Here is a 17719-nt window from a genome sequence, read left to right on the forward strand (position 1 = left end):
AAAAAACAGTGGTTTAGGTAAGATAAATGTTTCTTTTCTTCTTGACATAAAAGCCCAAGTTGATACGTCAGCACTGACCTGTGACATCATCAGCAACCCAGGCTTCTTCCCTCTGTTGTGCTGCTATTCCTAGGGTGGTAGGGTAGGTGCTGCCGTTGTGTGCACGCCCAAGATGGCACACCATCACTTCCACATTCCAGCCACAAGACGCAAGGGCTGAGAAGGGGACGAATACCCCTTCCTTTTAGCAGCACAACCTGAAAGTTGTACATATGGCTTTTGCTCACGTCCCATTGACCACACTAATGGCCACAGCTGGGTGCACAGGGAGCTGGGAAATATAGACTTTATTCGGGGGCAGCTGTGTACCCGACTATGAAAGAAAGAAGGACAAATACTGGGAGTTAACCAGCAATCTCTGTAGGGAAGAAAGGAAAACATCTGACCTTTTCCTTCCTTTTTGTTTTTTAGATTTAAAAAAGATACCGAGTAACGCAAATGCAGGAACATTTGAACATTCCAGGGTAAAGGATCTGTCCCAGCATGTCTGCCTATTACAGGAATAATGGGTATGAGGAAGAACCAGATTACCCTGATTATTCAGGGTCTTGGAACCACACGCAGGGGTATTTGAAAACTCAGGATTATCCAGGTTCTCTGAATAACTCAGCTTACTCCAAAACCAGGAGGAACCCATACTCTGCAGACTCCAGAACAAGTCCAGACTATCCCAGGTCTCTAGCAGAACCAGATTATCCTGGATCTTTAAGTAATCCAGACTATCCTGGCATCAGAAACGATCCATACTCTGCAAGTTCCAGAAGACATCCAGGCTATCCCAGGTCTCTAGCAGAACCAGATTATCCCGGGTCTCAGAATAATTCAGACTACCCTGGCACCAGGAGCAATCCATACTCTGCAGGCTCCAGAAGAAGTTCAGACTATCCCACATCTCTGGCAAAGTCAGATGCATCTTGGAGCAATCCATACCATCCATACTCATTCAAAGAGCCAGGCTACTCTGAATCTCAGCAAAATCCTGACTTTGCAGGTTCCAGAAGCAGTGGAAACTATGCGGGCTCCAGAACAAATCCTGATTATCTTGGCTTCTTGGGAGAACCAGACTATCCTGGGGCTCAGGGAAATGCTAACCATCCTGGCCCCAGAGCCAATTCCAACTATCCAGGCTCTAGAAGGAATCGAGGATATGCTGGTTCCAGAATCAAACCATCCATAGATACTCTGGGAGAGCCTGATTACCCAGGTGCTGAGAATCAATCTTACTCTCCAAACTTTTTAGAGAAACCAGACTATCCTGGTGCTGAGGACTATCAGAACTCGCCAAATTTTGCGGGGGAGCCTGATTACCCAAATGCTGAAGATGGTCGTGATTATGGCTCTTCCAAGACTCCGGAAATGCCCAGGGAGTAAGTGCAGGCATCTCCCTCCACTGGGGTGGGGGCTGAATCAATGAAACTCGGTTGGCATTGTTTGGGTTAGAGACACATATTGTGGTTTTTGTGACCTGAAGTTATGGTGAAACTTTCATAACTACCTGTAGACCTCACCTGGGCATGGACTCTCAGCCTGAGGCTTCAAGCCTTTACCTGAACGTAATCTTTCATCAGCTCTTGCTTGGATAACACCTTCCCCAGTCTCCACCTGGTATCTAATTCCTGCAAAACACTTAGATCCCCACTGTTTTGACCGGCTACTTTGCAGGTCAAAGACTTGATAGTTATGACCACAAACGTTTTAACCAGAAGTGTATCAACAGGAATGCACTGCAATAAAGAAAATCTTTTGAAGATCTAACTCCATGAATTCAATTTAATTCTTCAATTGGTTATCTTTGTGGCTGAGCCATTAAAAAAAAAAAAAAACTTTTAATCTTTCATCCATTTTTGGTCATTGACCAATTTTACTAGATGCAGTTCTGGTTTGGGTGACTTAGTTCTACCAAATCTAATTCTTCTTGAGTTAAAATTTTCAATGTCCATGTTTCCAACAAGATGTGACTCTTTAGTAAGTTTGTATTTTTTTAATCGATAATAAGCCCTAGCCAGTGTGGCTCAGATGATTGGAGTGTCATCCTGTACACCAAAAGGTGTGGTTCGATTCCGGTCAGAGCACATACATAGGTTGCGGGATGAATCCCCAGACGGGGCAGGCAACTGATCAATCAATGCTTCTCTCTCATCTTTCTCTCTCTCCCTCTCTCCCTCTCTTTCCCTTTCTCCCTCTCTCTCTCTCACACACACACACACAAAATCAATAAAAATATATCCTCGGGTGAGGTTTAAAAAAAATTGGCAACAAATTTTACCATGTGAAATTCTAATCAATATGAGGCTCATTTTTCATGTACTGTTTCTACTAGTAATATTTATGAAATCAACAAAAACTAATGGCTTGTTTTTATCTCAAGGAACAAGGATATGGGATTTGGGTATGTATCAGGGTCAAAATGTCTTTGTCCTAAATAGCAGGGTTAACAAGACGAGGTCAAAATGTCCTCCTTGGTCTTGTCCTCCCTGCCTGATTCATCGATCCAAAATACACTTCTGACCCTGTCACTCCTTTGCTCCTCATATTCCATGAGTCCCTATAGCCTTTGGGGGAAAGGCTGCACCTGTGAGAACATTTTAAAATGAGGATGCACTGGGCTAATTGGAATATGCCAGCCTAAGACTTGACCTCCTTTCTCCTCTCTTATCCCTTCTCTACCTTAACCTTATATCTAAGGTCAGTGTTCTTGACCTTGGCTGATTCTTAGAATTACCTGATCACCTGGGAAACTTGAAAAATAATACAGATACCTGAGCCAAACTTTCAGAGCTTCTGATTTAATTGTCTGGGTGGGGTCTGGGAATTGGTATGTACCTAAAATTGAGAACCATTGTTAGTTGATTCAAATGAGCCAGATTAATTTATTTTCATACCATTCCCTTTATATATTCAGCACTTTTTAGTCTCATACCTTTATTTATGCTGTTCTTCATCCTTGGAATGCCCTCCTCCTAACTCTTTATGTATGAGTTTATCCTTCCAATCTCAGCTTGGATGTAGATGCCCCCCGCCCCCAAACTCCCAGCCAGAATTCTTCTCTCCTTCCTCCAAACTACTTGGGCCTGTTTTCTGATACTCAACAATTACTACTTGTATTATTATTGCTTATGGCTGTTTCTAAGAAGCTCTACCAGATTTTATTGGGAGTTCCTTGAGGGTAGATACTCCAAGTCTTTATCTTTGTGTCCTCACCTCCCAGCCCATGCCTAATACATGGTTGGTATTTCTTTGGCATTTGTAAAATGGATGGATGGATGGATGGGTGACTGTCCTTACCATGCTACTGGATGGTTGTTGATCCATCATTTTGGGATTGCAGGTTGCTCAGCAGAATATCCTCAGTCCATCATGGGCATGTCAGCCCCTTGGGCTTGCTTGCAAGGCAGAATGAAGAATATCCTGAAAACATTGAAATGAAATCCATGGAAAGGGCAAATCCTTATGGCCACTCTGATAATGGCTATGGTAAGCATTTGTTAAAATGAGGATCATATACTGGGAAGAAAGTAAAATTCAGTGGACTTAGGGCAGCAATCATTAAAGACTTACTGTAATAGAAGAATTGGTGTATCTCTCTCCACTCAAGCACCCACATTACAAGGAATGAGAACTCAATGTCTAGAGAAGCAGTATCATTAAGTATCAGAGCAGGCCAGGTAGGGGCGGTGCATACGTGATGTAGCCAACGTCCAGGTTCCATGCTTTGCGATTATGCGGGGAAATGTGAGTTCAGTGTGGCCAGATCCTCAGCTTTTTCTAAAGAAGTGAGAAATCTTTGTTTTTATGTGAAACCACCTCCCCCCCGCCCCCCCGCCCCGATTTTCACATGCTCCAAAATAATAATAAAAATGTAAAAAAACTCTGAGCTGGGCAAACAAAATCACTGGTGAGCTAAATTCAGTTTGTGCGCTGCCGGTGGCCAACTTTAGTTTAGCGCATCCTAAAGGTGTTCAGACAGGCAGCACTGTGTATTCCAAACCTACTGTGAGGCAAAGGGAATAAGAGGCAGCTCTGTCCTCAAGTTACTTAAAGCCTGAGTGGGTAGGTGACACCGGCACATGAAGACTTAAGAAAGTGAGCAAGCAGCCTATTAATAGGAGAAAAATCACATCATCTTCAGAACCTGCTGTGTAAAGGTTTGGCTCTGGCAGGCAAAGTAAATTCTACCAGTTCTTATCAGAGGAAACGGGGACTTGTTACTGGTAGAGGAAGCCAGTTTACTACACGTAAGTCAGTATTACAGGAATTTAGAGCTCACGGGACAAGAAAAGGTAGGGGTGTTCAGCCAAGAACAGAATGAGGGACCCAAGTGCTGGTTGGAGCAGATGGAGGGTTGATCAGCCCTGAAGAGACTGGTGGGGAAGAGTTGGAGGCAGGCAGAGAGGAAGGGGTGGGGTGCATTGCCCTGCACTAATGAAAAACACCCACTGTTACACATTTGCATAAAAAACATTCATTTAGTCTATTCCAAATGTTATGCTGTGCATTATCAATGGGGCAAAATCAATCCCAAGGGATGAAAATTTATTTTAAAAGGCCGTAAAAAGCCTTCCTCTTTTTTATATATAAAGTACAGATACACATACTGCACATGAATAGATACACCATCTAATGGCTATCTGTGGTATTAACATTTCATGGGGAAGGGCAATGAGGAAGAAATGTCTAAAAAGACATCTATGGGCCAATAATGAAAAAAAAGATCCTATGTCTGATTTAGAGGCTAGGATACGGAAGCTCAGAGAGGTTAAGTAACATGCCCAAAGGCATGGCACACAGCGAATAAATAGCAAACCTGGGAATTGATCTTTGGCGAGAAGTTCTGGAGCCTCCTGCAGTGTAATTGTGTGCACGTCACCATCAGATGTGCTCCATTTCCTCTTTGAGGTGCCGAGCCTTTAATGTTTCCCATGGGTTGAATCAAAATATAGTGAAATGGTGCCGAAACCGGCTTGGCTCAGTGGATAGAGCGTCGGCCTGCGGACTGAAGGGTCCCGGGTTTGATTCCGGTCAAGGGCATGAACCTTGGTTGCGGGCACATCCCCAGTGGGAGGTGTGCAGGAGGCAGCTGATCGATGTTTCTAGCTCTCTATCCCTCTCCCTTCCTCTCTGTAAAATATCAATAAAATATATATTTACAAAATATATATATAGTGAAATGGGACACTGTCATGTAGACGCTGAGACTGGATTCTGTCCCTGAGAAAATGGTGTCATATTTTAAATTCATTTATGCACCATCATAAAATGCTAGGAAGGAACCTCTATAATCATCTAGATAATTTTTTTTGCTTCAATTTTTTAAAAAATTAAGACTATTTTTTAGATTCATAGTAAAATTGATGGGAAGGTAACAGAAATTTCCCATATATATCCCCAGCCCCCACATAAGTAGCTTCTGTTATGATCAAGATCCCCTCCAGCATTGGTACATTTGTTATAATCAATGGACCTACAGGGACACATCATTCTCATCTAAAGCCCATAGTTTTCATCAGTGCTCACCCTTGGTATCATACACTCTATGGATTTGGACAAATGTATAATGGACATGTATCCATCATTATGGCATCATACAGAATAGTCTCACTACCCTAAAGCCCCTTGGTGCTCCACCTAGCATCCCTCCCTCCTAGACAAGTATTTTTCAAACAATTAATAAGTTGGGAAATTAATTTTTTTTAAATGAAAAAGAGTGGGAAAGAATAAGAATATATCAGTGGTGTAGTCAAGCAAAGTGGTGTTTTGTGAAACTTGTTTTTTAGTTATACATGTGAAGGTATGTCCTGGATCTCAGTGTAACAATTATTTTTAACTACAGCTTATAGTCAAATAAAAACCATCAATCAAGGCTGTTTGCTATGAATAGCATTAGTTTTGTATTTGTGTCCTATTTTTCACCCAAGTGCTAATCATTAGTCTGTTAAAACGTTGAGGTCAGGGTCTCATCTTACTGACCATTGTTTGCTCTGTAATATCTAGTGTGGTGATATTAATGGTGATGTCTCCTGCCTCTTCATTCCAGTGAACCCTGCTTATGTGGATGAAAGTATCCCTGGCCCAACTTATGGAAACTCACCGTCTGGAGGTGATTGGTATAAGTCACCCCAAGGTAAGACAGTGACCAAAAATTCAACCCTAGAGACATTGCCATTCAAGCAATGCAGACATTGCCATTTCTTCTTGGCCTCTAGTATGGTACTAAGCAGTACAGTACTTCCTAAATTTATCATAATGGGGCTTTCTTTTAGACATGCAGAATTTCTTCTCTTCTATATATCAAAGTGGCTTCATTAAGACTCTTCCGGTTGCAAGTGACAGAAACCCAAGTCACACTAGCCCCAAGTGAATTTATTGGCTTGTGCATGGGGAAGGACATGGGGGAACAAACAATTGAAGGTAGAATTACTTTCCGGCACCTGTACAGTGCCTGACACATTACTGGTGCTTAGAAATATTTGTTGAATGAGTTACAGCAACCAGGCTCTCTGCATGTGAAGCCAGGGGTTTATTGCCATCTGGACTCTCTTTTCCTCCATCAATTTCTTTTTAAAAAAATATATTTTATTGATTTTTTACAGAGAGGAAGGGAGAGGGATAGAGAGTTAGAAACATCGATGAGAGGGAAACATCGATCAGCTGCCTCCTGTACACCCCCTACTGGGGATATGCCCACAACCAAGGTACATGCCCTTGACCAGAATCAAACCTGGGACCCTTCAGTTCGCAGGCCAATGCTCTATCCACTGAGCCAAACCAGTTAGGGCTCCTCCATCGATTTCTCACCTGTGCTGGACTTCTCCACAGGCCGGGGAGCTTGACCAATAGCAGGGCTAGATACACACCTTCCGCTCAACAACCTCATTAGAAAGTCTTTCTTTCTCTCTGGGTCTGTTAATTCAATGCTAAGAAATTACTCTGTCCAGCACTTTTTGGGGCCATATGCCCACACGTGGACTAATCATTTTTACCATGGTGAAGATGGGGTCATATGTTCATCCTGTGGCTAATAGATCTGTTGGTGAGGTGGCAGCGCATTGATCAACTTTTTTCTGAATCATCATATAATTATTAATGATGGTGGAGTGTAGAAGTAGTTGGACTGGCGAAAGCCAGAAGGCTTTGAAATCAGTCAGGGAGCTCTGTAATGACCGCTGTGTGTCGCAATAAAGGTCTAATCAGAGGCAGAGACTAAGAAAGATAAAGGATACCCAACCGGTGTTGCTCAGTGGTTACGTGTCAACCTATGAACCAAAAGGTCACGGTTTGATTCATAGTCAGGGCACATGCCTGGGTTACAGGATCAATACGCAATTGGGGTATGTGCAGGAGGCAGCCAGTCAATGATTCTCTCTCATCATTAATGTTTCTATCTCCCTCTCCCTTCCTCTCTGAAATTAATAAAAAAAAAATTTTTTTTAAAGAAATAAATAAAAAGGAAGAAACAGAGGAGAGAGGCCATGGAATGCTAGAACCTAGAGGCAAATCTGTGAACAATAAACAAATCCATGGCATCCTCTATCTAACAACAAAAATTGAGGAGTTCCATGACTTAAAACTATAGTATTTCTTGCCTTCAAGCCCCCATCTTATATGATAAGTAGAGGCCCAATGCACGAAATCCGTGCAAGGCAGCCCCAGTGGCTGCCTCAGCCCTTGCAGCCCTGGCTTCCTCTGAAAGGTCGTCTGAAAGGTCATCCCGATGGTCGTTCCACTGTTCTGCTGTTCCGCTGTCTGGTCTAGTTAGCATATTACGCTTTTATTATGGTAGAAATTTAGCCTCATTCTTAAGAGCCTTCTCAAGGAGGTGTGCATCTTCCACAAGGGTTAGCTATTGCTACTTGGGAGAGAAAACCATGGGGATATAAACAATCTCCATTTGGTTCCGACTGGAGCAGAGAATGACTTTAACTTTTGGGGAAAAGAAAAGTCTTTAAACTTCGTCAGACTGCTCTATCTAGCTAGCATGAGGTTTGGGGCTCCTGGTAAAAGAGGAGCCCCCAGGAAGCAGAGAGAAGTAAAGAAATGAAGGACCCAAAAATGACCCTGGCTTTCTTCACTGTTTTGTTTTGAGTTGGTTCTGATTCTCAAACCATGTACAGTTCATTGGAGGACAACCTCCTGATCAAGGGTCACTTTGATGGATTATGCTATGCACCTAAGGGAGCACCTGGAACAGGGTGGGTGCACATAAATATTCATTCTTTTATGAATGAAGGAGTGATACATCAACATCTTGTAGCGTGAAGGGGCCAGGATGAAGCGATTAAGAGGCCCTGCTTTGGGGCCAGACAGAGCTGGGTTTGCTCTGCTACTTTCTGCTTTAGTGACCCCAGTTTTCTTGCTATAAAATAGGAGTTATTAGGGTACCTACTTCATAGGGTAATGATGAAAATTAAATAATATACTCTATTACTGGTCTTACCATAATGGCAGGTATTACTGTTCATTATCGTTGGTGGGGAGGAGAAGAGTTCTAGTCCAACCCTGCCATTTAATGAGTGTGACGGGGAGGAGGGTCGGTTCATTTCTCTGCATCTCAATTTCTCCAATTATTAAATAAACAGCTTGGCTAAGGGGATTTCCAAATCGGGTCATTGGTATAGGAATTGTGTTTAGGCACCTGGCACTGAAATTGGCTTAGTAACAAAGGGATTTATTTTTCTCATGTAACAGGAAATGTGGAGGGAGGGAGTCCACGTTTGTACGGCAGCTCTGCCCATGTGTCCTCAAGGACTGAGGCTCCTTCCATAGCTTTTTCCTCCACCAACCTCAGCAGGTGAACGTTTGTCCTCTTGTTTTCAAAATGGTGGCCTCTGGTCAGGAAGAAAACCAGGCCAATTGTCAACTTTTAAAGGGCATTCTGGCATAGAACAGAATTCGGAATCTCAGAGGGAAGGCAGGGGAGGGTGAGCGGGTGGGAAGTGATCAACCAAAGACCTTGTATGCATATATGAATAACCCATGGGCACAGACATAGGATGGTAAAGGCCTGGGGGTTGGGGGCAGGATAAAAGGGACCAATGGGGGAAAAGGAGGACATATGTAACACTTTCAACAATAAAGATTTAATAATAAAAAATAAAGGGCATCCTGCCCTAGCTGGTTTGGCTCAGTGGATAGAGCGTCGGCCTGCGGACTGAAGGGTCCTGGGTTTGATTCTGGTCAAGGGCATGTACCTTGGTTGCAGGTTCCCCGGGCCCTGGTCGGGGTTAGCGGAGGAGACAGACAATTTATGTGTCTCTCTCACATCGATATTTCTCTCTGTCTTTCCCTCTTCCTTCCACTCTCTCTAAAAACCAATAGGAAAATATCCTCGGGTGAGGATTAACAAAAAAATAAAATAAAATAAAAGGCATTCTGAAAGCTAAATGTCTCATTGGCCAAAATGGGGTCTTGGGTCCACCTTTAGCCACAAAGGAAGCTGGGAGGATTTTAACTGAGCACAGTCCTTGCACAGGAAAGGAGGCTGCTGCTGGTAGGAGAAAAGTGGAGAATGGATATTGGGAGGCAGACAAGTATCAGCGTTGGCCATGCAAGGTGATCAGGAGATAATAATTGTTTCATGATAAACCCACCTAGATTTATGTAGACATATGAAATTATGAATATAAAGTATAAGTTTTAGGCCAGAGGCACCAAATTGAAAAGAAAATCTGGCCCTTTGATCATGAGGCATTTAAAAGACCCTCTGACTTCTGGTTCTAGAACCCCATTGTCTTTAATGAAGGATTCTGTTTCTGGTTTCTTTCCTAGCTACCGAGACAGAACTCTTCAGGAAACACACCTCTAGTGTAGCTGTGGGGAGTTAAGTTGTGATTTCTGTGAGGCTGACTTTGGCAATCTCATCCTGGCATTTTTAAAACATGGGAATGGAGCATCCATCTGTGATATCAGCCCGTTTTTTGGTGGTTCTCACCAACGCTGGCGTGACCACTGCGTGAGGTCTGTGAAGGCCACCCCAGTGCAGAATTAGGCTTGGAGGAGGCGAGAGATGCTGTCTGATGACCAAGTGAATGAAATCATCATTAGTGTTGAGAATGTTCCATCTGGGGTCCAAAACCATCTGTCCTCAAATCTGAATGTTCCAGCAAAGTCGGTGGTGAACTCGCGCTTTGGCATGGTCTCATCCATATCTGACATGGATGTGACAGACCCTCAGGTTTTCAGCCGCCGGGATGACAGAAAGGCCAAGCAGTTGTTACGGTTTTCACCTTGGAATGAATCGTTTTCTCAGACCCATGATACCCCAGACAGTGTGGACATGGACACTCCTTGTACTTCACATGAAAACATTCAAGGTAGTAAGTTGCTGGGGCAAATGAGCAAAGACAGCTTGCCAGTGATCCCCAGGGATTTTTAGTTTTAAGACAACAAGTAGGTTGAAGATTTGGGAGCTGACCCAAGGATGCTAGGGACTGAAGAAGGGGTCACTTTGAGAGCATTGAACACCTAAAAAGGAGTTGACTTTGATCAAGCTGATTTCGTGTGCCTCGCTCTCTGCTGAGCACTTCCTTTTTGTTATCCATCAAATTTATTTGTATTTTCTCCCCATGCTCCACACCTCGAAGGCAGGCATGCTTGTCATTTCCATCTGCTTGATGAGGAAACTGAGGCTCAGGGAAATTAGCTCGTTAAGCGCCATGTCAGTCACCGGTGACTGACACTATACTTTCCGTCCGGACCGGTCAGTCACTGGTGCCGCCAGCATATAGGTGAAATCAGATATCGCGAGCTAAACGGAGAGGAAGACAAAACAGACTTGGCGCTTAACGTGTTAAGTGATCTGGCAGATCTGGGACCCAAATGCAGGTCTGTCTGATTCCCTTGCCTGATACCTTAACCACCATCCTGTTCTGCTTTGGTCCAATTCCTTCCCACCCTGGATTCGGCAACATAGGTTGCCTGTTACTGTCAAGTCCACCATGAAACCAGTTCTTAGGTGAGACCTCCCTGCCTCCCTGCTCCAGAGGTCAGCGCTTTGATCATTTAGATGCTGTTTCTGTTTCATTCCATAAGACTCGAGGCATAAAGTCCAGCCTCTCTCAATGATTTCTAAGAGAGAAAAAAATCCACTTACACCAAAGCATTGTGGGGGTTTAGCCCCTTAAATGAAGACTGGGGCATCTTCTGTCAGGCTGCTGTCTCCTTAAATCTGTTATTTTTTCTTCTCCCTCCTTCTCCTTTCTTTCTCTCTGAGAAAGAGACACAAATTCCTCGTTTGACTGGGAGTTCGACCAGGGGGCAGGGCCGGCTGGCCAACTGCCCTCGGCCCCTCCCCCTGGCCAGCCCATCTCCAATTCACCCCCCTAGCCCGATTGGGGGCGGGGCCAGCCAGCCAATCTCCCACATTCCCTCCCCTGGCCAACCTCCCACATCCCCCCCCTCGCCCGGCCCAGTCGGCCCCAATTGGGCCAGCCGGACCTCACCCATGCATGAATTCGTGCACCAGGCCTCTAGTGTCATTATAAAATAAGAGGTTCTAACCCAATAGCTTGACCAGGGAGCCAGCCCGCTCCTTCGTTTGGTGCCCCAGCTGGCCCCCAGCTGGCTCCCTCTCTGTTCCGAGATGGTGACAGCACTTCCAGGTGTCATATGCGGACACAACATCCAGAAGCAGGATCTGTCTTTGCCTTGTGTTTTGAGCGTTGCTTTTTTGAGAAGGAAAAACCTTTGCCAAGAAGCTCCTCTGCAGACCACCCCTCACAGAACATTGGCCAACATCTTGTCACATGCTGTACCTAAATTGCTCACCGGAAAGGGGACAGGACCTTTAGGATGGGCTTGGACTCATTGGGTTCTGTCCCCGGTGCCTGGAAATGGGTCCCACCCTGCAGAAGCTCAGGGCCATGGGAGGAAGGGGGTATATTTCTAAACAAAATTAGGATTCTATTAAAAAATGAGAGATGACTTTGGGGAAGGCCACCAACAGTATCTGCCACACTAACCCAAAATGTGATTACGAGTTATCGGGAGAAGAGGTGGGGAAGTCATTCCAGGTGGAAGAGCATCTGACAATAGTCAGGCACTGCAAGAAAATGGAATCCAGGGGGCCTGGAGTCTAGGAGGCAAGAGAAGTGATGTGGACTATTAAAGTGGGGGACATTAATGTGCAAGATATTGTTATCATGGAAAAGGAAAGCATTGAATTGGAATTGCATGCACACTATCATTTTCTTTGGCTTTGAGATTTAACACAGATACATGCTGTCAGCTTGTTTTTAATCTGTGACGTTTGGGATCATTGAGTCCATACATTCTTCATTCCATGTGCTCTTATAAAAACACTAGAGGCCTGCTGCACGAAATTCATGCACTGGAGGGGCGGGGGTCCCTCAGCCCGGCCTGTGGCCTCTTGCAGTCTGTGAGCCCTCAGGGAATGTCCAACTGACAGCTTAGGCAGTCAGACATCCTTAGTACTGCCCCGGAGGCAGGCGGGAGAAGCTCCCGCCACCATTGCTAGGCTTGCCAGCCATGAGCTTGGCTTCTGGCTGAGCAGCGCTCCCCTGTGGGAGTGCACTGACCACCAGGAGCAGCTCCTGCATTGAGCGTCTGCCCCCTGGTGGTTAGTGGGCATAATAGTGACCGGTCATTCCGACTTCCAGTCGATTTGCATATTAGCCTTTTATTATATAGGATGCTCTAATTTCAGCACCATATTTCAAAATGTCATTACTCTGTTAAAGGAAAAATAATTAACTCTATTTTCTTCCACAGGACAAAAGTTAATTGCATCTCTGATACCCATGACATCTAGAGATAGAATTAAAGCCATCCGGAATCAGCCGAGGACCATGGAAGAGAAAAGGAAGCTTCGGTATGGATCAAAAGCTTTTCTTCTTTCCCAGATTTTTATGCCAATCTCAAGCTTCTACTTTTGCCCCATCTCAGAAAGATCAGAAATAAACAAATGCAACAGAAGAGACCATCTTCCTACAGAAAATTCCACATAATCTCCTGTTGCCCAGAGTGTAGGCTGCATGTGCTAGTGGTCAGCGTCCGAAGAGTAGAGTGTGGAAATAGGGAAAGTAACTTTCTAGAGATGACGTCCATCTAACACTACCTCGGCCAGGTGATCAAGGTTGATATCTTCAGAGATGAGTCATGTGATCAGAAGGACATATCCCTCTGTGGCACTGTCTCTTAAAACCTATAACCCTAATCTAACCAGAGAAAAAATTCAGGAAGAACACAATTTGGGGGACAGTCTACAAAATACCCAACCAGTACTACTCAAAATTATTAGGTCATCATAAATGAGGAAAGTCTGAGAAACTGTTAATAGACTCGAGGATTCTAAGGATGTATGACAACTAACTGTAATGTGGATGGGATCCTTGAATAGAAAAGTCCAGCCACCTTGGTCTCCTTGGGGCTTCGAGTGTCCCTATGCATGGGACAGTCCTTTATCCATATGATGAACCCATTCCCTCTTACAAGACTTTATTCAAAAGTCGCACTATTTAAAATTGTAACTCAGTCCCCACTCTAGCATTACCCATCTCCTTACCCTGCTGTTTTGCTTTTTCTTCCCCACAGTATAAATCACCTTGTAACATGCCATACAGTTTACCCACATTATTATTATATTTATCATTTATTCCCTTTCTCTTCCAACTAGGATGTCAGTCCCATGAGGCAAGGAAATTTGTCCCTCTGTCTCTCTCTCTCTCTTTTTTTTTTTTTTTTACTTGTTTTGGGATTTAATGTTGTAGTAATAGATTTTATTTTTTTAATTGGTCTCTTTATCTCCACCTGGGACTGTGCCTGGCATGTAGTAGGTGCTCAGTAAATATTTGGGGAATGAATGTATTACAGCACTTGTATCACTTGCTTCTGCTGTTCCCCCAGGAGAATGGTTGACAAAGAGAAAAGTAAGCAGTCCCGTCGTATCTTTGAGCTCAACTGCTGCACCCAGTGTTTGAATTCCATTTCCCTGGTAAGTCCGCCTGCACTGCAGTCAGAGAAATAAGCACGAGAGGGTGAAAACGGGGAGGTGGGAAAGTGAGGATAAAAGGGGACCCACGGGGAAGAAGAACCAATTTCAGGGCTGTTTCACTTCTGAAGGCCATAAAAATTGGGTCAGAGTAGGCATGGGGAAACCAGGTGAGTGTGCGAAGGTCTGGGTTATTCGGGCAATGTAGCCACTGTGAGTGTCACCTTCAACAGCAAATCTGTGGATTAAATGCAATGACATTTGCAAATGCCTAATGAGGTGCCTGGCACATCGTAATGCTCTAGACACGGTGGCCGTTTCTGCTATTGTGGGACCTGCTCAATAGATATTTGTTGAGGGAATGTCAAGCCTCATCTTAACCCAGGCATACCGGAGATCCAAGAACATCCTGTCAGAGCTGCTCAGTTCCATCAGCCTGTGGCAGAAGACGCTCAAGATCATCGGAGGCAAGTTTGGAACCAGCGTCCTGTCCTACTTCAACTTCCTGAGGTGGCTTCTGAAGTTCAACATCTTCTCATTCGTTGTGACCTTCAGCTTCATCACAATCCCTCAGTTTACCGTGGGCGGGAACAACACCCTCCGGTTCACAGGACTGGAATTGTTCACGGGAGCGGTAAGTTCTCCGTTTCCCCCACTGAGAGTTCACCCCTCGGGAAACCCAGACACACCTTGCTGGTCACTGTGCCAGACCTCTCACTTTTTCCTGGGAGTCACTGATGGGGAAAGTGGGGGTTTAAGTCATGTTTTTCTCTTTCCCCCAAAACAAACATGCACAACATAGGAGACTTTCTGTCTCCAGAAGTAACAGCTTATGTTGCACATATGCCTTCTTTTCTCTTTTTTCACAAAAGGTTAATTATTCACATGTACTGCCTATGATCTGCTTTCTTCACCTAATATGTGGTGGGTTTCTCATGTTGGTGTTCATAGATATACCTTTTCTTTGTTCTCTTTCTTTCTATGAACTGTAATGCTCCTTTTGGAAAATGCCTACTACAGAGGAGAACAAACTAAGAGAAGTCCATTTTACCCTTCTTCCCTTGTTTAACTCCCCAGTTCAGAGGGTATCGTTGACCACTGTTTTTCTCGCTGTACCAACATAGAGATATACATGCATAGGTAGGTAGGTAGGTAGGTAGATTGACAGATATTCTTTTTAAAAATAAAAATAGGGTAGGATGCCACAAGTCTTGTTTTGCAACATGTTTTGCTTTATTAGGTATCTTGGGTTATCTATATAGGCCCATATTACTAGTATTCTATGTAATAGCAACCACGATTCATTTACCCAGCTCTTTATCAAGGCACACAGCCCCTCCTTCGTGAGCTCACCTTCGAGGAGATTTCTGCCATTGAGATTCTATAGACCAGGGATGGACAAACTACAGCCTGAGAGCCAAGTCTGGCCGGCCGTCTGTGTTTGTACAGCCTGCAAACTGAGATTGGCTTCTCCATTTTTAAATGCTTGAACAAAAATCAAAAGAAGAGCGTTTTTGAGAAGCATGAAACACACATTTCCGTGTCCATAAATAAAGTTCTTTCAGAACATGGCCACACTCCTTTGTTTACGTGACTGCTGCTTTCTCCTGTCGGCAGAGTTGAGCTATTGCTGTGCTGTCGTAGGGGTCTGACATTTACTGTCTAGCTCTTTACAGAAGAAGTTTGCTGACTCTTGCCATGGAATGTTCAAAGTAAGGTGCTTCCACTTGTCTTTTTATTTTAAAGACAATTTTAATAAAAATAATAATTTCTCGAGATAGATGCATTTAAATGGAATTATTGTGTACTTTTTTCTCATTACTATGTGTATTTTTTGTTTTTATATATATGAAACCTTTTCTTATGAAAAATTTCAAACATACAAAAAATAAAGAGTAGTGTAATAAACATCCACATACACACTATGTCGATTTAAATTTGTTAACATTTTGCCATATTTGTCTGATTATTTTAAGTAAATTACAGACATCAGGACATTTCACTCTGAACTTCAAGGTGCATCCTGCCTTCAGTCGTGCTTCGCTTGGTCACTGGGTCCTGGTGGGAATAGCTGGGTCCTCTTTTGTAAAGCTATGCCAGTTGGGGAGTCCTTTCCAACTAAAAGCTCAGTGATAAAATGTCTAGGTTCTCAGTGGCCTTGGATGTTCCTTTTCCTTGCAAACAAAACATCTAAATGGACTGGTCCACACTTCTAAAAGACAAAAGAAGTCAATAATCACTCATCGTTTTCTCAAGAGACCCACCTGACGTGGGGCTTATTGTCCCTTCCAGGGTTATTTTACTGACACAGTGATGTACTATGGCTTTTACACCAATTCTACGATCCGGCATCGGAGCGGTGGGGCATCCTACCACATGCAGCTGGCCTACATCTTCACAATCGCAGCCTGTCTCATCATCTGCTTCTTCAGTTTGCTATTCAGGTATGCAGTGTCTGCATTTCCTGATTCTAAGCTCTTTTTAGATTTAGGCAAAATTCAAGAGACTCGCCCTACCTAGTTTTGCTCAGTGGATAGAGCATCGGCCTGCAGACTGAAGGGTCCCGGGTTCAGTTCCAGTCAAGGGCACATGCCCGGGTTTGGGCTTGATCTCCAGAAGGAGGCAGCCAATCAATGACTCTCTCTCATCATTGATGTTTCTCTCTCTCTTCCTTTCCCTTCCTCTCTGAAATCAACAAAAATATATTTTTTTAAAAATTCAAGAGACTCAAAAGTTACCTAGGAAAAAGTCTCTCTGTAATCTGTCTGATCATTCCTTGTTCTGTTACATCCTATATAATAAAGATGTAATATGCAAATAGTCATTATGCTGTGAAGCATAACGACCAGATCACAGATCATTAGAGGATGGGGCGGAGAGCTACAGGAGGGGGCAGGGCAGCAAGCTATGAGGGGATGGGGGGGGAGTAAGGAGGACGGGGACAGATATAGGAGGGTGGGGCAGCAGGCAGCTAGCTACTGGCGCACAGATTCGTGCGCAGGGCTACTAGTAAAATATAAGTTCGGACAGAGGAGAGAGGTTTAGAGGTTTCCATGTGCTTTCAAAGAAATTGGTCAGTCTGAACATAGTAAGGATGCAATGGCTCAGGTAGTTATATGGACAGAAGGATATGGATGGTCAATTGTCAAATGATATTTATCAAAGTGGAAGTACAGATGTTCAACCCCTGTATTAGTTTGCAGGTTTGGGTGGCTTAAGCAACAGGAATTTATTTTCTCAAGTTCTGGAGGCTGGAAGGCCAGGATCAAGGTATTGGCAGCGTTGGTATTTTCTGAGGCCTCTGTCCTTGGCTTGAAGATGACTGTTTCTCTCTGTGTCCTCACATGGTCTTCCCTCTGTCCATGTCTGAGCCATAATTTTCTCTTCTTATAAGGATTAGGGCCCAGCCTTAATGACCTCATCTTGACTTAATTACATCCGTAAAGGTCCCATCTCCAAATATAGTCAACATCTGAGGTACTGGGTGTTAGAACCCCAACATATGAAATTTGGGGGTACACAATTCAGCCCATACCAACCTCATTGCCAGCAAATTAATTCAAAATAAAATGAGAATTTTTTTTTGTCCCTATCAAACTATAAAAAAACTGAGTGGTGGCGCATTTTGGAAAGGGAGTGTCCACTTCACTGAGCATTTATTTATCCTAAGCCTGGTTTCACTGGGTCCTCTCAGCATCCCCACGACAATAAGAG

At 43.9% G+C, this 17719-nt stretch overlaps 1 protein-coding gene across 1 annotated transcript in view; it reads left to right on the plus strand.

Moving 5' to 3' along the window:
* Positions 1-543: 543 nt before the first annotated feature.
* The window catches only part of TMC5 (transmembrane channel like 5), a gene marked incomplete at its 5' end in the record, with an annotated part of 44047 nt that continues 26871 nt past the window's right edge, over positions 544-17719 (plus strand). Inside the window, 7 exons of the mRNA XM_080681898.1 lie at positions 544-1427; positions 3389-3534; positions 6095-6181; positions 12787-12886; positions 13921-14008; positions 14391-14639; positions 16298-16449. Of these exons, the coding sequence (XP_080538024.1) occupies positions 544-1427; positions 3389-3534; positions 6095-6181; positions 12787-12886; positions 13921-14008; positions 14391-14639; positions 16298-16449 (1706 nt within the window). The remainder of the gene's footprint in view (positions 1428-3388; positions 3535-6094; positions 6182-12786; positions 12887-13920; positions 14009-14390; positions 14640-16297; positions 16450-17719) is intronic.

This window comes from Plecotus auritus (assembly GCF_963455305.1).
Source record: "Plecotus auritus genome assembly, chromosome: 7".
In the NCBI taxonomy this organism is placed as follows: domain Eukaryota; kingdom Metazoa; phylum Chordata; class Mammalia; order Chiroptera; family Vespertilionidae; genus Plecotus; species Plecotus auritus.